The sequence below is a fragment of the Mchenga conophoros genome, linkage group LG16 (assembly GCF_057382185.1).
Source record: "Mchenga conophoros isolate Kocher_MC1m ecotype Shallow Benthic linkage group LG16, M_conophoros_male_GT1.1, whole genome shotgun sequence".
Classification (NCBI taxonomy): domain Eukaryota; kingdom Metazoa; phylum Chordata; class Actinopteri; order Cichliformes; family Cichlidae; genus Mchenga; species Mchenga conophoros.
In genome coordinates, this window is record NC_140541.1 from 34,133,276 (window position 1) to 34,156,944 (window position 23,669).

The 23,669-nt window shown below is 41.1% G+C and overlaps 1 protein-coding gene across 8 annotated transcripts in view; it reads right to left on the minus strand.

The window, feature by feature from the left end:
- gulp1a (GULP PTB domain containing engulfment adaptor 1a) overlaps positions 1 to 23,669 on the minus strand; it is a 92,457-nt gene that overhangs the window by 22,803 nt on the left and 45,985 nt on the right. For 5 of the 8 annotated variants that reach the window (XM_085249345.1, XM_085249352.1, XM_085249346.1 and 2 more), the window contains one exon: positions 8,570 to 8,650. In XM_085249345.1, coding sequence (XP_085105471.1) covers positions 8,570 to 8,650 — 81 coding nt within the window. Of the gene's footprint in view, positions 1 to 8,569; positions 8,651 to 16,842; positions 17,324 to 17,556; positions 17,700 to 23,669 lie in introns of those variants that run through there. The other 3 variants (XM_085249348.1, XM_085249351.1, XM_085249350.1) reach the window with 3 other exon arrangements.

A 23,669-nucleotide genomic window follows, 5' to 3' on the forward strand; every position in this document is an offset into this window, starting at 1 on the left:
ATGGTCCTCCACTGCAGGTTTCACTAATAATGATGAAGAAAAGAACAAAGAAAACAAAAGAAAAACAACCGAACACGAGATTGCCTGATAAACATTTTAATGTGGTGCACTGGAAGGAAACGAGACCAACACCCTTGTTGTCCAGCAGTTTCATCTAATACACCATTATCAAAAAAATCTCTTATCCACAAGCAAATAGTTGTATTTTACGATTTCTCACAGTTTCTTCATCTCAAGCTCTACTTTTAAAAAGTTCTTCATGTCAACAGTGTGAAGAAAAAAAATACTGCATTTACTTTATCAACTTTAAACTACACTGACTGAAATCCATGGATATGTTGCAAATAAAAATGCACCAGATACAATACAAGTACCTGTGGATTAAAATAACCAGATAATGCGTTCACTATTCCTTCAATTCTTCTTAAATTTTAGGTTTTGCATTTACTTCTTATGTTCTCTTTGCATTTGGGCATTATTCATTTCATGCAATCTTGTTTGCTTCTGTATTTTATTTTATTTTTTTCTTTATTAAGTAATACAGAAATAAATACATTAATAGATGTATACTTAGTGAAAAAAAAAGCAAATTTGAAAAGCACAGAAATTGTATTTTGCAATTTGCTGTTCAGTTCCTAGATCTATTTTTAAGATCTTTAATGTTGTATTTATGTATCAAGTGATTTAAATAGTGTGTCATTAAATTAAATCCAGGCTTTGTCTCTTGTTTTTCTGTGTAGAACTTTGCAAATATTGGCATTACAGCATAGAACATAAAAATAAATTCCTCCTATTAATAATATAATACAATGACTGTACTAAACCGGGAAAGACGCCGACGTCAGCTAGACCTTGAATTGGATAAGGGGTTTAAAAAAAACGGGTTGATGGGTGGATGGATGGATGGATGTCTGTTACTACTAAAGCTAATTAGAAAAATAATGAAATGCTTAAGTCAAAAATTGCATGAAGTACTCTGGTCACAGAGAAACTGCCTAATATTCCTTGTCCTTGCCTTGTCGAGCTTGAGTGCCATGCTGTAAGTGCACTTTTTTTTTTTTTTTTTTTTTTTTTTTTTTTAAATACGGCCACAAGACGAGTGCAGGCAATAGACTAATTCACTGCAGTGCTCAATCAATGACACACAATGAATGTGCTGGCTATGCACAGTTCTCCATCAAGCAGAAGACAACTTCAAATGGGCTCCAAGCAGACCTAAACCACAATTCTACTGCAGACTTGTGGGAGAGTGTTACGCTGAGATAAAGACTTGGAGAGTTTAAACTGTACTTCTCAAAAAGAAGTACAGCTTAGAATGTGGTGAGCTACATAAATGAAGTAAAACTGTTGCAATCACATGGGGACAGTAATTCTTCTGAGAAGAAATCTCTTGAGGTTTCGCCTTCATCATATACAGTACATTTGGGGAAATGGACAAAAATGTCACAACTGCCCTGCAATTTAATTCAAGTCAGTACCAACAACACTGCAATACAGTGCCTCAGAAATGAAAGCTCTCTGCAAGTACAAACTGAACATTACAAGGTTCACTGTGGTTTCATTATTGCAGAGCTACTGTACTGAAGTTAATTATGTTCTACAAATGCTTATGATTTTGTGTCAAGCTCCTGTAAATTATTGTAATACGACTCCTCCATTCTGCCAAAAAACTATGGGAACTGAATTTAAAATGAAGAGAAAACTGCAAATATTGACTGTAGGAAGAAAGCCCAGGCTCATTCAGAGCTAATGCAGATTTTAAGGCCAAAAAAGGAAACTCTTAAGGATCATGCAAATGGCCGTGCGGCTTTACAAAATAACACTGACAGAGCAGATGTTAAGGCAAGGACAATACAGCCTCTCCTCTCACACTGCAGTGTTCTCTCAGGACAAGGTAATCAGACATGCATGAATTAAACGGTTACTACTTATTTGTGCTCCGATCATATCGCAAACCAATAATGATGGCTTGTGTAATAGTTAGAGGGATCATTTCAGGAATGAACATCACTTGGACTGGTAATTATTTAGTCCAGCCATTCAGCTGTGATGGCCACAGCAAAATTAAAAAGCCCATCCATCCATATCTAATTTTCTATGTGGGTGCTTTCAGTTAAATATAATCAATGGTGGATCCTCTTCTCATTAACTTTAGTTTATTATATGTTAGAGGATTCAGCAACTATCTGTAGCCATGTAGATATTGCAATAAAAGTCGTATTGCAGTTGGAATGATTGAGAACCTTCATTAACCAGCTGAGCTTCTGCAGAAATTTTGTTAAAGGTACTTTTGTGTAAAGCATTTCAAAGCCCTCATTTTAAAATGTTCAAAACCTTCTAAAATGAACTAAACCTTTCAACAGAGACCATAGCTTTTCCCCCGTGTTGTGATGCCTGTGTGTTGTGTTGCAGAGATATCAAGTGAAGTTGAAAGTGGTCCGCGCTGTCACAGGACAGTGCAGCAAATCGGTGCACTGTCCAACGCTCTGAGTCCAACAACGGTTTTCAAGCTTGTGTTACTTCACCATTTACACAGAATTTCTTTTTTTTTTTTTATATTTAATACAGAAATATTAGATTAGTTAGGAGTCATCTTTCAAAGTAGCATTGTAAAATTATTTCAAACATACAGATTGTAATGCTCATTAGGTTGGATCTAATGAGCTTAGCTACACTACTACTTTTTAGCAAAACACTCTTTCTGGTAAAAAATGCTTCTCAGGCACAAAGTGTCCCTTGATTTTGGTGTCATGAAGCATCGGATTACAGAAAAACTTAGCACGTATTACTGCTTTAAGTACTCTGTCACATTTAAACACAGTGGCTAAATGTCATTTTGTATTGTGCAGGGTTCATGTCTAGGGGACGTTTTAACCCAGAAAAACCAATGATATTTTCTTAAATGATGTAACTGCACCACCAATCGTTCTAGCTCCCAAAAGCAGTATGTCTCTTTTTTAAAAAGCACCACTTATCTCTTGGCCAGTCCATCAGGACACCTTTTGCCAGCAGGATTGGACAAAGCAACAATATTTGATGACAGGGTAAGAACATGTTCCGCATTAGAACCACAGAATAAACACACTGCCTTACATTTTTTTTAAAGAAACCTATTGCTTTTATTTGATTAAAAATAATAAAAATTAGGGCTGGGCCATATCATACCATTCATGGTAATACCGGTATAATGTTAGGCAATGATAAGAAATGAAATATCGCAATAGAACATGGGTAAAACATTCATGCACCATGCCTTTGTTTTCATACGCACATGGCAGAAAAGGCATGGCGGCGACGGAAAATTAGAAGGGCGAAAGCGGATTGTTGAATGACAGATGAACCAGAATTGGTTCATCAATTGGTGCAACTTCAGTGGTGTGGAACTGGTGTGGCTTTCGTCCGACAGATACACACCAAAGCACAATTTATGGTAGAGCATGCAAGCGGGCCGTCGTTATTACCATGTTTTTTGGAAAATAAATCGCTCTTAAAATCCTTGGATTTCTGACCAAACCAATTTTATGTGGTACACGGCGCTCGAAAATCTGTCAAATGTTTTAGTACGACTTTGCTAAGCTACGAAGCCGCACTGCTTGATGGGTTGTCGGAGCATTACGGCTATCGTAGGCAGGAGACTCAGAGTGATACATACTGTGCTTCAACATAATACCATATTGTGTGTGTATAACCTCTTTTTAAGTTTTGTGGATATTATACATGGTTATGCTGAGGATATGTCGGCCAATTTCCACTGGAAATGCCTTTTGGTTAAACTGTCAGTAAGGAATTTGCATTTGCACTGTTAATTTTTAGATAACTTTAATGCACATAAAAAACAGCTGCTTGTTTAAGTGAAAATACATTGATATTTTTTTTTGCACTACTAAAGTTGCGGAGTTGTAAAGTATTTTGTCTCACATCAATTATATCATCAGTTATATCATTATCGCAAATTTTCAAATATATATATATCGTGATAAATATTTTTGGCCATACTGCGCTGCCCTAATAACAATTTATGAGAATTTAATACTAGCAAATCAGAATTGTTGCTGCACTACGTGAGGTAACGTAAGTGCAGCTTGGTAAGTAAGAGTGGAGTACTTTGTTTGGTACTTTAACCACCCAGTGTTACAGTTAAATACTTCTTAATACTTGTTTTGTTATTTACTTCTTTTTTGCTCAACAGGATCCAAAACAACTAAATGGCACCATAAAACACATCCATCAAAATGACCATAAGGTGAAATCAACGTGTCTGTGCAACAAAATCTGAATTTCACTCAGGACCATCGAAATCACAAGGTGATCATATATTTTTATAAATTACTGGGAATGGAAATACCAGAGCAGTATGGCTTTGTTGAGGAATCAAATAACTCTTTTTTCCTCTAACAGGCAACTGGAATGTTGGAAAGCCACATCAGCAAGTCTCAGCCAAAATAGAGCAGCGTCAGACAGCAATGGCATGGATTACCCATGAAGGTTTTCCCCATGAACACGGCATGAAAGGTGGAGATGAGGTGGAGGTAGGCTGCAAAGCAGCGTGCCAAGAAACGGCAACACTGAACGAGCTAATGCAGCTTAGAAAGCCCAGCCCAGAGATCTGTAACACTAAGATCAGCTGATCTGCTGGGATGGCGGCCGAGTACGACTTCCTGGCCTGCCCAAAATAACCCTATGCCCGACAGCAAACGCTGCCTACAGACAGGATTGCATTAGAAGTAATCAGCATTGAAGAGTTACACAGTCATCATTTTCAACGTCATGCCATCACTTAAAAAACTCAGTAGGATACAATGATGGTAAAAAAAAAAAAAATGGTAAAATGGCCTGTATTTATATAGCGCTTTACTAGTCCCTAAGGACCCCAAAGCGCTTTACATATCCAGTCATCCACCCATTCACACACACATTCACACACTGGTGATGGCAAGCTACATTGTAGCCACAGCCAACCTGGTGGCCACCCATGGTTCCTAACAAGCTAAAAGAGCAATATTTTTAAGTGCTTCTCATAGAGTTCAACTCTTCAGTGCGAGTCACGTCCAGGACCATGGAGCAATCAGCACAGGAGATAAAAATGATCAAGATCCCTGCAGGTAATACCTGCTAGACGTGTTTGCGCCCACAAAACGCAGGCCTACACAGAGACAACAAAGATAAATCAGTGTGGTGGACCAGTTTTTGGTGCCAGCTGCCAGCCAAAAGAGCCAGAGGCAGACAGGACAGGTGCAGAAACAGAAGAAAGCTGTTGGATAATGTGTTGACTATTGATGTCAACTACTACAAATTAAAAAGTGACAGAAAAAACAGCTAACACGATGTAAACCTTTCTTGTGTATAAATTCAAATGGCGACACAAAAATCCAAAGATGATAATTGAACGGAGCGATGTCATCAGCAACAAGAGGCAATTATCCTCTTTCAGTCACATTAAGACCTCAGCAAAGACTGAATAATTCATTCCAACGTGAAATCACTGGCGAACTTTTGTTCAGCTCATGCAGGAGGCTGCCGGGCTGCAGATGAAATATTGCACATCCGCTGATATTTAGGATTGATGGAAATGTATTAAGCACAGCTGTGCTCAGATTATTAGGAGACAGAGGAAGTCATGTTCCCAAAGGAGTCACAAACCTCACATCTTCCTCTTATTCTCATTATAGGATTTTTATTTCGATCACTTAAAAGGTACCGGTTAATTCAAACATTCATTCCACGCCTTCATTCACATTTTTGTCTAAGGATATTTTAAGGATAAAGCCGGAGGTGACATTAAAGCTGTTTATCAACATTCGGTCTGGCTTGCAAAAGGAAGTCTGCAGCATCAAGGTCCATGGAACATGAATGCAAGCGGTGAAATATACCGTGCACACACATGACTGGATGTAGATACTTTTTTCAATATTTTGGTTCATGCTCTTTGCATTTATCTTTTCGGGAGGGGAAAGCTTTTATCATATACTGTGAATTCTTGAACCTCTTGGCACCATCTGCTAAAGTCTGACAGTAACAAGTGTTGCAGAAATTCAATCTGCAGAGAAGCCTAAGGGTCAGGCATCTGTTGCTACTCTGATGTAATAGTGCATGGTGGAGGTCAGAAAGCTGCTGTCCTTCTGTTTAGTGAAAAAGCTTTAGCACGCTGTTATGGCAGACACGTAAAAGGATGAACCATTTAGAGCTGTAAGAAGTTAAAAACAAGTGGTCAGTTTGACCGTCTGCCCGTGAGCATGTTTGCCTTCTCTGTGACTGATTTTCCTTTTAGCAGCAGCCCTCTCCTGTCTGCTTTGAGTCCTTCACACCGTGCCTTCGGATGACTTTAATTCATTTTTTTCATCATTCCTGCACACGTGCATGTTTATGCTGAAAACCACAGGAATTAAATAAAAATGTAGCAGCATTTCCGCTCCATGCAATTATAAATGGAAATTTTATGTGAGCTGAGGCCCTTGCAAAAACCTTCGCAAACAGTAGTGAAGGGGGGGGGAAGTGAATTAAAACCAAATATCATTAAAGCCCGGCACACCACCTGGGCCCCGGACACTTTTCCTCAACGCTGTCCAAGGCTTCTCCAGGTCTGATGATTCACACCAGAGGGAGCGGGACAGATGGTGGTAAACACATCAAGCTGTTTGGCAAACGGCAGTCCCAAATATCTCCTCCTCTGCATTTGGGAAGGGTCACTTCGAGACTCGGGAGTGTTGCACAACCCTCATAACTGTCTAACGCTGCAGAGACAGGAACTATACGTGCTGTCGTGACTGCCTAATTCTGCTGTTTTGTTGTCCTCTGTGGCTTTGTGCTAATGAATAATTTGATGTTTTTGTTGATCTATCGCAGCCAACATTTGTCGAACAGCGTTTTGAAGCTGCACGGTTCATCATTTTCATCTTAAACATGAAATCATTTCATCAGAGAAAATAATAAACATTAACATCAGTCAGTTTGTTTATTTTATTTATTTTTTGCGGGGAGCTTTTCAAGCGTGAAGACTTTATAGTGCTGCCAAACTGATGAACTGCACGCAGGAAAAATTTACCATGGCAGCCCTACAGTTGAGCCTCACCGAAAAAGATTTCTGCACATGATTCACTGAATGATTCCAAAAGCTTCCAAAGCTTGATAAACAAAACCATAACAGTGAGGGCTTCGTCCAGATAAAGCTGCTTGGTCTTTCTTATCTCCTGCCATGGCATCTGAAGAATTTCTTCTCATTGTTTCTGAGACAAAGAGCCAAAATATGTTTTAAAAATATCTTTTAAAGAAAGAACATACCAGTGGTTGAGCATGTTTAAACCAAGCTTTCCCTTCAGAGATACTGTAGCTTTCTTGAAATAAAGAAATACCCAAGTGACATCACCGCGTCATAGATCTACATTCCTAACTCTTAGTAACTGGGACTTGGATCTCTTGTTGTTTAAGTTTGCAGGGCTGATATCCAAGATATATAGTGGCTTGCAAGAGTATTTGGCCCCCTTGACCTTTTCCACATTTTGTCACATTACAGCTACAAACATGAATCAATTTTATTGGAATTCCACGTGAAAGACCAATACAAAGTGGTGCACACGTGAGAAGTGGAACAAAAATCATACATGATTCCAAACATTTTTTACAAATAAATAACTGCAAAGTGGGGTGTGCATAATTATTCAGCCCCCTGAGTCAGTACTTTGTAGAACCACCTTTTGCTGCCACTGTAAGTAGGTGGGATGCACTATATATTCTGCAACATAGCATCCTCCTCAGAGTAGCATACACATTTTTCTAAAGCTTCAACAACAGCTGCTGTCTGTCTGTCTTTTCCAGCTTTCTCAGTGGTCCAATGATAGAGCTTCAGAGATCCCTCGTGTTGCCATTTTTCCAGCCTCACAGCTTGCTTCACTACCCCACCCACAGTCTGCTTCAAACCAGTGTGAGAACCTACTGACTGATCTGCTAACTAAGAAGCATCAGCCAAATTTAGGTGGCTACTGGATGTAGCTGGGATAATAGGAAGTCCTGATCGGGATATTGTTTATCCACTCTCCTGTTCCACATTTTGGTCACTGTTTGTGGCATCCTCAGACAGTAGCAGATGCTTTCAATGTCCTCCAATCTGAGCTTAACATAATACTTTTCCTGTCCCATTCAATGCAACTAACTCTCAAAGTTTCTATAACATTCACAAAGGATTTGTATTTCCTGTTGGGTTCTCTAGTGTCACCGCCATGTAACAACAGAATGGAAACACCTCACTTCAGCATTTGAATGCACCACCAGGAAGGATTCCCAGATCTCTCTGAAACAAAAACCAGTGTGGGCGTGTGTTTCATTATGATGCATTATTTATGCTGAGGGTGTTTAAAGTCTCTGTGAGTTGATTATGGTTGTGTACTGAAATGAACTGAATCCAAAGATGCCCTGAAAGGTAGGAAAGACTGTGTAACACCACTGGCACAGTGCTTTGAGGTATACCCTGCCCACTCACACAGTTGATGGTACACATTGTTTGTTGTTAAACATCCTCAATGTCAGACATAGCTCAGGTTTATGAGCTACACAAGCGGCGGATATGTGTGCTCACCTTTTTTCCTGTTGAAGGCGCGGTTCATAGTGGAAACTGTGTGTCTCTGTGGTCCCTCCTGAATATCTGCCAATATTCCACCTGGAAAAGCAGCAGGGAGACGCGAGTTAAAAATGGTTTCCACCACAAGCATTCAGCAAAAGACAGAAAGTCGAAAAAACAAACAGTCTAAAGTTTTCTTTGAAAAAAGAAAAGGAGAGAATAATCCCACCCTCTTAGAGTGAGGCAACCATTTGCTGTCAGAAAGTGTAAAAATTTAACTCTCAGTGTCTCTGCGTTACATTTGTTTACCATGGAGCCACGTCATTCTCATCTCATCTGTGGAGTCTTTAACAGAACTCACTGTTCTTGCTGTTTAACGGTACAAGGTGTGTCTAAGAATGGCAATTTGTACCAAAGGGAAGCAACAAAGCTGCACGGTAAAACGCTGCATTGTTTACCGTGATCCTCTTACAGGCGCTGGCATTAATGTTCAAATCTTTTCAGCAGAACTAGGGCAAATTTTTCAGCTAAGCAAATGCACACATACACACGTTTGTTTGTTTAGCTGTTACTAATCATCTCCAGGTTTTTATTACATTATAGAAAGACAAAGAACCAAAAGGATTTGAGTAATACTGATAATGGATAAAGTAAGAGATGATGTGAAACATGGATAAAAGTCAGATTTCATCCTTCTTTCTTTAAACCTACTGTAGCTGCAGTAATGCATGCGGGAACGCGTCCAAACAGACAAACTGTACAGTACATTGACATTGCTACCTCACAAAAACAAAAGTAGTGATTTCTTTTGGGAATGCAAAGCATCCACCTCCACAATGTCTCCAAATGTGACACTGCTTTGACTGCTTCCGAGCTTTTGCATCAGTTCCCCATGAGAGCCCAGCTTTGGAGAGGACTGCAAGGACAAACTGTCCAGAACCAGGTAGCTGTCAGCGACCCGCACAATCATAATTCTTTACACATTTGCTGGTGGGAAATGTGCAAGGACTGGCACACAACAGCTCTTTCAATCTTTGCCTCTACAAACACATTATATGGGCTATAAAGGAAATGAACACAACTTTCCCCTCTCTTACATTTACAATGCAAATACTGAGCTATTAAAAGTTTGGGGTTGATGAAACAACAAATCTTGTACAAGCTGCTAAATTTCAACATGATCCAAACTGACACATTTTTTAAAAAAAGGGTTTGGTGTTTGCTCTCTACAAGGAACATCCTAGAATAGCCAATGAAATTAATCATTTTTCTTGTTAGCTGTGACACATAAAAATGTCTATTAAGCGTATTAAATCTCAGTTATGTCATTCATCAACTGATGGATATACAGAAAACACCCCGCTGTCCAAACAGCCCATTCTTGTAAAACGTCATGTGACTTGAAAGATTCGAGGGAATTTCCTCAGAGCTCAACGAATAAATGATTAACTTCTTAAACAGAAATATTTTTAAATATTTTTAGAACGCAATAAGAACCAGATGGGTTTTTTAAAGAAAATTATGTTATGATACATGAACTGCTACAAATGAAAGAGCGTGCTTTCATTTTCACAGCTGTGAATGTGAGCTGCAAGTTGTGTGTTAGAGCTGTGAGGCAGTGTTTACCATTTTCTTCTGAAAAATGACTTATGAATTGTTTTTGTATGATTAATTTATTGCAAAACTTGGCAACTTAGTAGCTCAAAAAGCATCATCCAAAAGAACCCAGACAGTCAAAGGAGACTGAAACACAAACACTGCTTATTAGACCCAATTCAAAACACAGAGGATGTGAGCGGAGCTAAACCCAGAGACAGACAATAGCAGCACCGTGATTTGGCACAAAGCAGCCAGGCTCTAATATGGAGGCACATATCGATTCACGGGACTGACACCCGCAGCTATGAAACATACTTTGGCCTCAGAACAGTTGGGACTTTGTCACAATGTTTATGTGATCATTTGTAGAAAATTCCACTTCAGTGACTTCATTCAGCAGTTTGGTTAGCTTGGTAAAATGTAACCAAAAAAGACCTCAGTTTAGGTGGTTGTTACTTTGGCCTCTCTGCCATTACCTCCCTTCATCAGCTCCCACTGCAACAAACTCTGACGATGTTTATGTTCATCGGCAATTGTGAACAAATGACGACATTTATAAAATGGGTTATAATATGAATACAATTATCAGCCAATACTCCATAGGGCTGAGAAATAAGATTAAAAGTTAAGCGTTACAAAATGAATCGATCACCGCGACATGGGAGGGTAACGGATCATTAGCTCTGACTGAGGCTGTGTCTGAGTCTCATATCTTTATTACCGAGGGGAGAGATTCTGACAAACAAACACAACATCGTTTTGAAAAGAAGACTCATCACTGACAGAAACCAACGCATTTCTGAACTCGCATTTAACAGACTGAAAAATGAAACACTCTAAAGTGAATGTGAGAGGGAATGAATAGTGGTATTGTAAAGCGCTTTGGGTGCCTTGAAAAGCGCTATATAAATCCAATCCATTATTATTATTATTATAAAGTGCACATAATGAGGAACATAATGATGTGAGGCACATCACTGAGGGGAAAACACACACAATGTAGTGGGGTCTCGCTGTAAGGGGAGCTTTTTTTTCCTCTGACAGAGGCCCTGGAAAAGGTTGTAGAAATTTTAAATGGAACAAGCTTCAGGGTGGAGACTCTGACATTCCTCAGTCAGCTAGAAGAGAAAATCGACTGCTGAAAGAGACCGACGTGTTCTTGCTTAAGCCACACATGATGCCGTTGCAAGCATCACATAGGCAGGTGAACCGCAAGGACACTATTATTATGTGCATTTAGCCAAAGGCGACAGGGAACGCAAACTCTCCAGATCTCTGCATCAAACTTCTTTGCAGTATTTGGTTTGCCAAATTAAGACCTTGGCAGTCGCTGCTTTGCTACCTGGGACTGTATATTTAGATTTAAGTGCATTCTTACCTTTCTCTTCGAAGCAACAGATATGTGTTTGCTGCAGAATAAAACTGTCTTAAAAGACTCATCTTCCTTTTAATGGTTTCTGGTATTTTGATAGCGTCAGTATGGGTTGTTTTAGTTTTAGTTTTTTTCCATTCGAAATTGGGGAGAGAGCAGCAGAAAGTATGAGGGGGTGTGAGCCATCGAGAGCATAAAAAGCCTTTTTAACCTAAAGCAGGACTCTGGAGGTGTAGTACACCTGAAAATTAAAGATAAAATAGACTTGAAAATTACAAAAAACATGCTCCCACTGGAAGCTGTGTTCTACCCTTTGCTTTTCCTTAAAAGCACAATAAGGGATACTGAAGCCCAAGAAAATTTGTAAGAACAAATGATTGGAAAGACTGGATACATGGATCCAAAAGATTGGTTCAGATCTCTGGATTCATATATTTCCAAATTCCTTTGGAAAGATAAACCCCCGCGTATTAGCTTAAAAACGCTACAAAGAACCAAGGATAGAGGAGGATTAGATCTGCCTAATTTTCACCAATACTTCTTAGCCAACAGGCTTCAGTTCATCTCAGAATGGTTAAAACATACCTTCTTAGTTGAGCCCTGGCTAGATGTTGAACAGGCACTATGCAAGGATCTAGAGATTTCAGACCTACCATTTATTAGCTCAAACATCAAAAGACATGAATGCTTTAAAAGTATCAACATCAGCTTTTCTCTAACAGCATGGTGGGAGTTTCTAAAAATAACGGAGTCTTCATTAATCCCATGCAAACGTACACCTATCTGGAATAACCCTGACATATTACAAAACAATAATATGATTAATTTCCCAGAATGGAGTTGTAAAGGAATTAAATACTTAGAACATATATTAGAGGGAACAGAATTTATTCCATTTGACAGACTAGTTGAACAATATGGGATCAACAAGACAAGGTTTTTAGAATATCAACAAATTAAATCCATAGTAAAAAAGAAATTTAACCTCAGTCAAGTTGAATTACAAACACCACTAAGTGCGGCACATTTTCTTACTCTTAAATCCCCCAAATTATTATCTAAAATATACAGAACACTTTCTAAATTAGATGAATCAATATCCCTTCCTACTGCAAAGTGGGAAGCAGATTTATCAGTCAACCTAGACCAAAACTTCTGGTCTCAGATTTGCTTAAAAACTTTTAAATTGATTAAAAATCCCAGTCTGCAATTAATACAATACAAAATACTTCATAGAGTGCACTATACAGGTCATCGGATGTTCAAGATGGGCTTTACATCTTCCAACAACTGCTCACACTGTCAACGCAATACACCAGACAATTACATCCACGCTCTTTGGTTCTGTCCACCAGTGCAAAAGTTTTGGCGCGAGATATGTGAAGACTTATCAAAGTGTCTGAAATGTAACATTCCAACTTCCCCCTTAGTGTGTCTACTGGGCAGCTTAGATAATGTCACTTCAGAAAAGAATATAGCCCATATGATCTTCACTGCCCTATGCATAGCCAAGAAAACAGTCCTCATGAACTGGAAAAATAAAAATAATCTTAATTCTAACCAATATAGAAATTATCTATTAGATTACATTAGTCTTGACACAGCCTCTGCCACCACATTAGATCAATTGCTCTGGGCCCCTTTTATCAGCTCCATCACCTAGTGGGGGTGGGGGGTCATAGTTTGGTCCCGCCTTCACTGTTGTGATTGGTGAGGGGGTAGGGACAGGCTTAGGGCGTCGGGGGGTTCCCCGGAGGCATCTTCCTTGGGGGGCTCAACCCGGGGTAGCGGTCATGTCCGGTTAGGGGCTCTGTTGGCTCTCAGGTGACTGTTTCCTCGCGGCTGCGTGCAGCGGGGCTAGGGGAGGGTCTGTGCTGACGGACGTGGGTTACTGACCTGGCAACCTGGCTGCCCCTGGGTGGGTCCGGGATGGGCGTGAGGTTCTGGGGGCGCTCCGTCTCTGGGCTGGGGCCCGGGCCGGGCCTCGGGGGCTTGGGTCCTGGTTGGTGTGTTGCCGGGGTTGTGGGCGGGTGGGTGCATGGGGGCCCGGCCCTGGAGCAGGGTGCCGCCGGTGCGTCGAGCCGCCTGGGGGGCTCTCCAACTGGTGGGGGGGATGGTCACATCTTGCAGGAGCTTTCTTCTCTTCAGGAACTCTCTGCAGGAGGGGGAGATACAGGAGAGGTGGAGGAAGATCTCAGCCTGGGCGTTTACCGTCTTATGTAGTCTGGAAGATGTGTGGATGGTGGGGTGGGTGCAGTTTTCTCTGTGGTGGGGTTGGGTGGACTGTCCAGGGCTCTGTGGAGCCGGAGGGCGCTACTGCACTGGGCCCCGGTCTGATGGGCCTGGGCCTCCCTTCCCTGGCGGGTCGCGGAGGGTGGGAGCGCCTACTGGGGTCAGCGGGGGAGCTGAGAAGGGAAAAGGGTAACACCACCTGGGTCTGGGTGCAATTCCCCCCTCCAGGGGCAAGGGTACCTAGACCCGGTTTGTAGAGTACGCTTGGGGAGTGTGATTGTGTGTACAGCGTCTCTTTATGTCTGTCCCCACGTTGGTTGAGTGTGGAGTGAGTGCATATGAGAGCATGAGGGTGGGAATGGATGTTTGTGTCTGTGTGTGCCTGTATGTCTGTGTCTATATGTCAGGTTGGGTATCAGACGCCACCTCTCTGGGGACACCTCAGGCCCTCCAAGGTTTGGAGGCCTATCTCCACCCACCACCACTTCCCCTGCCGGTGGCGGACTCCCTCAGGTGTCGGTGTGTTGGTGGTTCTTTGTGTCTGGGGGTGGGCGTCCGGGTACACACCGGCTCACTCCTTGGCGGCCGCTTGTCGGGGCCTGGGGCTCGCTCGGGCCCCTTTGGAGGTGGGGTGCCCCCGGCCTCTCGGCCTGGGGCTCGGTCACTCAGGCGCAGCTGGGGGCCGGCGGAGCTCACGGGCGCGTCACTGCAACTCCCCCTGACTTCTGCTCCGCGGCTACTGGGCGAGCCCTCATCTGGGACTCTCCTCAGCTCTTACTGGAACAGTGGCGCGGCTGCCCCTCTGTTGGTCTTCCATGGTCTCTTGTGTTCTGGGGGCCTCTGGATGTCTGGAGTTTTGATCTCCTCCATACCTGCTTCACACCCTGGAGGACGGGGCTGTGGCCCCCCCACACTCCCTAGCAGATCATTACATGGAGAAACCTTTGGAATGCAAGCATGCTGATCCACACAGGTATGCACACATGGGTATTCACAGACGCGGACTAAAGCTTTCTTGGCTGCTACCTCAAAGCACACTGTGCGCTGTCTATCTTGCGTGCTGCACAATATCGTTTATTATTTAGTAAATATTGATATCTATGACTAGCTAGTTTATTGTGATGGTGCTTTGTTTTCTCTATTATTATGTTGCTCTTTGTTGTTTGCTGTCTCCTCTGTTTGTTTTTTTTTGTTTGTTTGTTTGTTTGTTTTTTCCATACAGGTGACCCAGGAGTTCTTTTTTTTTTTTTTTTCTCTCTCTCTTCCCCCCCCTTCTCACCGTCTCTTCTCCCCTTTGGTTTTCTTTCTTTCTCTCCCCCTCTTTCTCTCATTCATTCCCCCTGTCCTATTTATTAAAAAATAAAAAAATAAAAAATAAAAAAAATAAAGTGAATGTGAGAGGGAATATTGTAAAGCGCTTTGGGTGCCTTGAAAAGCGCTATATAAATCCAATCCATTATTATTATTATTATAAAGTGCACATAATGAGGAACATAATGATGTGAGGCACATCACTGAGGGGAAAACACACACAATGTAGTGGGGTCTCGCTGTAAGGGGAGCTTTTTTTTCCTCTGACAGAGGCCCTGGAAAAGGTTGTAGAAATTTTAAATGGAACAAGCTTCAGGGTGGAGACTCTGACATTCCTCAGTCAGCTAGAAGAGAAAATCGACTGCTGAAAGAGACCGACGTGTTCTTGCTTAAGCCACACATGATGCCGTTGCAAGCATCACATAGGCAGGTGAACCGCAAGGACACTATTATTATGTGCATTTAGCCAAAGGCGACAGGGAACGCAAACTCTCCAGATCTCTGCATCAAACTTCTTTGCAGTATTTGGTTTGCCAAATTAAGACCTTGGCAGTCGCTGCTTTGCTACCTGGGACTGTATATTTAGATTTAAGTGCATTCTTACCTTTCTCTTCGAAGCAACAGATATGTGTTTGCTGCAGAATAAAACTGTCTTAAAAGACTCATCTTCCTTTTAATGGTTTCTGGTATTTTGATAGCGTCAGTATGGGTTGTTTTAGTTTTAGTTTTTTTCCCATTCGAAATTGGGGAGAGAGCAGCAGAAAGTATGAGGGGGTGTGAGCCATCGAGAGCATAAAAAGCCTTTTTAACCTAAAGCAGGACTCTGGAGGTGTAGTACACCTGAAAATTAAAGATAAAATAGACTTGAAAATTACAAAAAACATGCTCCCACTGGAAGCTGTGTTCTACCCTTTGCTTTTCCTTAAAAGCACAATAAGGGATACTGAAGCCCAAGAAAATTTGTAAGAACAAATGATTGGAAAGACTGGATACATGGATCCAAAAGTGAACCATTAAAAAGACCAAAAAAAAAAAAAAAAGGACGGAACTGGCCTTAATCCATAATCGTGCAGAGTGGTTTACACGACCTCCCTAAAAGTCACAGCTAAGAGCTTTAACGTCTTAAAACAAAGATTGCCTCATTCTGGCATCCACAGTGGAAAAAGGCCTGGCAGCCTTTTTGTTTGTTTGTGACATACTTGGACGTAGTGCAATGGTTCGCCTGACACTTGACTGTGATATCACTCATTTTGATTGACAGCTGAAGTGTCGCGCCTGTTTTAATAGCTTCCTGTTTGCCGATTCAACAGCACCCTCTCGGGAGGACGGCAGAACCCGGATCTCTCTCTCACACACACACACACACACACACACACACACACACACACACACACACACCTACACAGACTTAACACTGAGCTGCAAATGTCGTCAGTCTTCTTAAATGTTTACCAGCTGCAGAGGAAGCACCGTGTTCTTCTGAATTCCTCAACAACAGTCCACTCTATACTCACTTCAATGGTCAATTAAGAAAGAATTTATAGTATTAAGACTAACAAGAAAAGCAAATGAGCACATATGTCAATAATTAAATGGCAATAAAAGCCCAGAGAGCCTTTACATTGTACTGTAACACACACACACGCACGCGAGCGAGCGAGCGCACACACACACACACAGGCTAAGACTTAATTACACAGTACATTCTATGTAGGCTGAATTTTGTTTGTGAATTACGAACAAGGCTAGTGGAAAAAGTGAAGCAGCAACTACTTACTTAGATTCTCGTCCTTCCAAAAACCATGTCCAGATTCAGACAACTCACCTTCAGTGACTCATACATTTGGAATTTAGCTTGGGAAAGAAACTTACTAGAGCTGAGTGCAACCTACTCTGACCCTGTGCGGTCTTCCTCTTTCAAGCCCAGTCAACGCACGGAAAAACGCAAAAGTTTAACAAACCCCAAAATGTTTCAAAATGCTTCAAATGAAAGCAAGAAAGCAAAGTTAATGTCCCATTTAAAAATCCCCCTCAGCCGCTCACTAATCCAAACCATATGCACTCAAAAGGCAGCGCGCTTTCAACGTGGGATAAGAGCAGAGTGTGCACTGTGGTCCCAACACGATGCCCCAGCAAAGAAAAATCAACAAAGATCCTTTGTTTTCCTCACTTTGCTCTCGCCTCGGCTCTGAAGTCTCGCTGCCTAAGTGCAAGCCATCGCAAATACAATCTTTTTATGAATTTGGTGCCAGGATTCCTCCACTGAATCAACCGTCGTGTTTTTGGTGTCTAATCTGGAAGGCAGTCCTGCTCTCTCACAGCCCAGCACTTTCATCTGACGTGTATCAAATGCAAAATCCTGACATATTTTATAAAAGAAAGGCACCTCTTCCCTTCTACTCTTTAAAAGGAGAGGAGAGAGGGGGAAAAGACCTGCTGTATGGAGAGAAACATGCAAACAACAACAGAGCCGTGATAAAAAGCTACTTACTTGCCTCCAAACTGGGGTGGAATAGTGAAGAGGAAGTTTCAGAGGATCTTAATAGTTTTCAGCTGTGGGCCAGATGGTGGTGCGCTAAGGACTACAGTAAGCAGAGATGATGGGGCTTGCAAGCTCAACAAGAAGCGTTTGCCTAGACACAAGATACTTGACATTCAAACCCAACTTCCTCCGCCCACAGTTTGTCCAAAAGGAGTTTCACATGTGCAAAACAAGAGACCCCTTTGGACAGGGACTATTTTGCTGTGATGCACAGGGGCATACCACAGATGAGCCATAAAAGCCATCTCGCCAGAGGTTGCAGGCTGACCCTTTTGCTGCAGTGTGTGATTCATCATCACACTATGCACCCTGGCAACAGCCTTAGGTCAACATCTTGGCATCAATCAACTCAGCAGTACGGCCAAAACATTATGAAGTAGAAGTAACAACACTTCTCTAACTTGGAGCACAAAAAGCCTCCCTGTGAGATGATGTCAACTTAATAATACCTTTTCCTTTTTCTCTGCACTCTGAAAACATTTACGGCTCAAAGTGTGAGTACCGGCAGCTCCAAGTGTTACACTGCTTTAAAATCTGACATTCAGTTTTTATCACATAGAGATGAACTGCCCGGGAGTGACCTCAAAGTGGGTAGGGGCGATGCAAAAACAAAATTGGAGCTGACAAACAGCTGAATCGGCAGCCTACTTTTTCTATGTCAACATCTAAAGCGTTATGCAAATGTCGTGTCCCAGCGGGCTATTCAGGAAACTGTCGATCTGAATCTCTCCTTCAAAAACTTTTGAGCATCTCATTGAAGTCCAAATACTTGAGGACAAGCAACTGACCACTTTTATTAAAAGTGTATCAGAGGAGGCTGATCCAAACAGGCAGATGAGGTTGCTCCTGCTCTGTTTTTTAGACACAAGGAGGAGATCAAAATATAAATCATAATCAAATCTCGCAGAAGTCGGTGCGGCGCTACCACTCACGCTGTCCTCCTCATTTCAGTTTAATGCGCTTCATGTTTTTCATGAGGTGGGGGTACAGTTCTGAAGCCAAGACCTATCACAACAACATTTCTGCTATCTCATGTCACAACACTCCAGCACCATTCACAGAGACACTGTCCACACAGATGAGCTCTCACTGTTACTAACAGAGGCGTCAGAACACGTAGAGGTTAAGTACAGGAACTCTGTGTACGATTTAAGGCACAGATAGATGCATGTAGCTTTTAGTCTTAAATCTACAGTGTTCGTAATGGCCACCAGGGGGTGATACCTGTGGTTGCAAAAAGACTTTCAGTCCTATAAAAGTCTGTAGGAAAATTAAACTTGACCCTGACTTTAACACTTTTCTCAGTTTTTGGGCTCAGTCAGCATTTTCACTCATATTAAATGAAACACCAGGTCAACATTCTGTAAATCATGGTGATTCTAAGTACTCTGTACTAGATAACAAAGCCAAAATATGATAATCCAGAATATGCTCATTGGCCAATAATTTGTGACCGACAGTCAGATCCACCTGATCATCACATCCACTATCAAAACCTTCACCTCTAGACTTCATAACAGGACTTAACAGCCAAGTTAGGAGGAGGAAAATGTGTCAGAAACATCAGAATGACTATGATTATCTGACAGCAATGGCAGAGAAGATGAGAAGGCACCGTTAAGGGTTTGTCAGCAAACCAGTGTGCTGCTAAACATAATTTAAATAAGCATGCTTTACACCAGAGGTCGAGAAGTGGCAATTAAGAAATAGCTTCAAAAGCTAATTATATATAATGATATGCTAATTTTGTGCATATCATATGTTATGTCCCTTCCTCATGTTACTATGCTGGTGGGCCAACACAGCTATTGTTTAGAGTGACCTGGAAATATATCCCAGTGATGCCATTTTTGCATTTCTGATATACATAGGTTAGAGTTTACCATTTATTATGGAGGGTTTGATGCTGGGATCTCTGATCTAAGTGTCCTTTGGTGTCAGTCTCATGATTCGTGTGTGAAACCCAAAACAAACAGCTAGAGAAAGTAATCTGTCAGTAAGTAATAGTAAGTAACTGTTGCTCAAAGGTTTTTCCCTCCTTTTTCTAATCCTCGTGGTTGCTCGGTGTGAACCAAACTGTTGATATGGTGAACTACTTGTAGTTATGGTCAAGCACTAACAGGAAAGTATAAGTACTGAGTTTTAGTTCCCAGCAATTAATAGATGCATTAAAACTCAGATACATTCAAATATGCATTGAAATGCAATGAGAATACATAACATTTTGGAAGCTTCTATATATGTGAACTGCAGCAACTGCAACAGAAAATATAGCTGTGGAGATCAAGCATTGCATCTGGCAAATAATGCCTTTTAAAGAGAAGACTTTTTTAGTTTCCAGCCAATTGAGAAAGGTCACTCGGAGAAGAAAAGAGCACATTTCTTGTTCATTCTCTCTTTTCTTTTTTCTTTTTTTAAATCCAGTATCCAGTTAGAGATTCAGCTTGGTCAGGGCCTTGGGTGGCGATGTGTTTATGCTGGCCAGCACAACTTTGGTTTCTGCATGAGAGAGCATTTAAAGCAGGGAGGGTCTCCGGATTTGGGCTGTTCTGTTCGCACTTTACTTTTCAAGGGGTTTTTCTTTGCACTGCCCAGTATCGCTTCACATTTGTGTCTTGTATGAACAGCTGTGGTTAGGTAAGGGAAGTGGCTAGCCGAGACACTTTCTGGGAAAATGGGGACATTTATGTTGAAGAGCCAAAGATATTAATAAATGCCCATAGAGGAGAATTGGGAAAAAATGAACTAATAATTAATGATATCTATAACACTTTAAAAACATCTGTCAGTGTACACAGAAAGAACATATCTGTGTACAACATTATGAGCCTGTCAATGATTAAAAAAAACAACACATTTCACAGGATTAAACATCAATTTTTTTTACCATTTTATGAGTAACAGATATTCGAGGCAACAGCAAAGTGGCACAACAGACACAGCAACTTGAAAGCATCTAGGTCAACCGATAAAAACAATGAGTCATCTCTTCTGACTGTTTCATAACGTGGTTGTAACGTCGCACTTTTGGGAATCATTTCTAATTGAGCAGGAAACCAAATAATTTGGATGGCATAGTGATCGTGTCCAGTTTATTTATTTGTAGATATCAATAACTTAAAGCACTACTCTCACAGGAGAAGACATACGCTGCACCAGATTTACCAAGCAGCTAATTTCCATATGAAATCCCCAGAACGCAATAAAAACAACTAAATACGAGGCTTTAAAGTATCTTCTTCTGGGTTCTAGTATTTACAGTTCTTATGGTTTACAGATTTTCAACAAGTTTAGACTCCAATTATTTCGATCCTTGCCTGGGATGCATGTGTAAGTGTGTTTGTGGGAGTGGGGAGTGGGTGGAGAAGCAGGAATGTGCATCTCAATGAGAAGCATCTCGGTGGATTTTCATTGAGATTTGCAGCCTCCATATGATTTGTGCTTCATCCAGGCAGTGATGCAAAGTGCCAATGTGTGACACCAGAGATGGATTTTCAGTTGGCGTGACTCGCACCGCTCACTGCAATGTGATGACAATGGCCGAAAGAGAAAGCAATCATTTCAATTTACCACGACCGTAAAACCAGTTCAAGCAAATATACGATTCCTAAAAACTAAAAACCAAATACCAAAGGATGACTGTTAAGGTCCAGCTCTAGTTGTTAAAATGCTAATCAACAGCAGGTGTAATATCAGTTTGTTTTCATTCCAAGGGTGTCAAATATTGCCATTTTGTCACAGCTGCTGCCATCTCAAAGTCACACGCAAGTAAGTGAGGGAAAACCAAATGAAGCAAAGTGCAAAAGGAGACACAAACTGTAATCTCCCAGCTGACAAACCTTTGACTTACCCCAACACCCCTCCATCTGCCTAATGTGGATTATGGATTTAAAAGAGGTCCATTATCTGTCTGTAACCAGTGTTGCTATGACAGGCGTGTTTAACCAAAAGAACTCAAACGTCACCCTGCAGGTGATGCCAGAAGAAATGTCAGGCCATCATTAACGCCATTAGTACGACTCTATGGGGGAGCTTAAATGCCTGGTCAGTAGTGGTGGACTGACGAAATGACAGTCACTGATGCTGCCAGCAGGACTAAACTGGGGCTACAGAAATGCTGTGAACATTGTGCAGTGCTCATCCTTAGATGGATCTTTAATCAGTCCATTTCAATCTTGCTAGTATTACAGGGAAAAAAGCAAAGATATGTATAAATATAATAAGGTTTATATCTGCTGTGTAGAAGGCCGATGTTTGTGAGTAGCAGAAAAATTCAAGAACAGTATTCTATGCCCTTCATTATGCACAAATTTTCTTCCATATTCCACTGGGAAATCATAATGGAAACATATTGTATGCGCAATCGAAAGTTAGAACGATTGCCCTCCGGCTCTGTGAAAGTATTCAACTATTAATGGGCAACAATCAATCACCAGTGTCAGCCACCTCCTACCTGAAACACCAAAGCCTAAACTGTGTGGAACAGCAACCAATCCTCACTGTATGAATGAGCTGAGACCAGAGGGCCACTGGCTGGCTGGGTTTTTTAAGTGTGCATCTTATCCATCACATCCCAAACACATACATGTTAGGTAAGTTGGTGATTCTAAATTGGCAGTACGCGTGAATGTGAGTGGTTTTCTGTCCAGCATGTACCCTGCATGTCACCTTATGACAGCTCGGACAGGCTCCAATTTGACTTTGACCCTGAATTGGATAAGCAGAAGAAAACGGATGGCTGGATTCAGCAATCTTGCACAATAGAGGCTCAAAGTGTCCCTGCACATTGGTAAAAAGTGTTTATATCACTTAATTATTTTTTGCAATAAAGGCATCTCTCCTCGACCCACTGTAAACTATCTCCAGTAGTAGTAGTAGCAAAGAATAATCCTAAATGTGCATTAATATTTATTTCAAAAAATGGATTACATCATGTAATCAATCTTCCTCCAAACTGTATCACATGGAAACTCAATAGGTCATGAACTGGTCCTTTGCTGATTCTACACAAAGCAGCTAATTAAAAGACATGGCATCCAATATCATGAGGTACAAGGTGAAAGTGGAAGGGTGTCCACTGCTAATGCTCTTCTTGTTGCTGCAGGCTACAAACTTGCTCGAGAGTGTTCAAAAGGTCACGGTGTGTCTGCTGCTCTGCTGTACTATTGATTTGAATAAATTAACTGTTTCATTCAAGTGTTTTGTTAATTAACCTTTACCCTCCCTGCTGCATTCATCTGCAAGCAAAGGTCTATTCTGCGGTCATATAAGCCAGGGCGAGACCCAAAAACAGCAATTTTGGGAATTCTAAAGGTCACAACAAGCAGTTTCTTAGGAACACCCATGCATTTTAAAAAAAACTTGGCAGAGCTAGTGCATTAGATTGCATTTGAATGCACAAATATATAGATATATAAAGTGTAAAGCTCTTTATATTAGATAACATTTAGATGTCAAATTATAGATTGATATAAAACATGTTGTGCTCCAGGTATAGATATAACAGCTCCACCATTTTAGTGCCTCTGGCCTTATGTAAAACAACAGAAACAGAACAGACTGTGTTTTCCAACAAGGCTGAATACAAATATCTGTATTTGTGTGACATTATTCTTGTAATTTTAATCCCCCACATATGTCTAGGTCATCTCAATTCAAAGAGGCTTTTCTGTAAAATCTTCCCACATGTCATCTGTGTCAATACAACAAACAACTGACAGCCCGAGAAAAACAAAACCCTGTATTAGAATATATTCTCTACTCACGTCTTCCAAATGTGCATCATACAGGCTCAGAAAGCTGTAGTACATTCAGTGTTAATATACAGAATTCATCTCCATTATCTAATTTTTTTTTTTTTTTTTTTAAAAAGGAAGAAAAAAAAACCAGTTACAGCTCTGAGATGAAGGGTTTAAATTCATGTTTTAAACGTGGGGCGAATCCCCCCTTAAATGCTTCCAACAAAAAGAACCTTAGACACTTTGGAGGTGATTCTACTTGAAGGTCTGAGGTTTTCTTTTCTTATCTTCGATTGTGTTTTGTCATTCTCCTCTAAGTGCAAC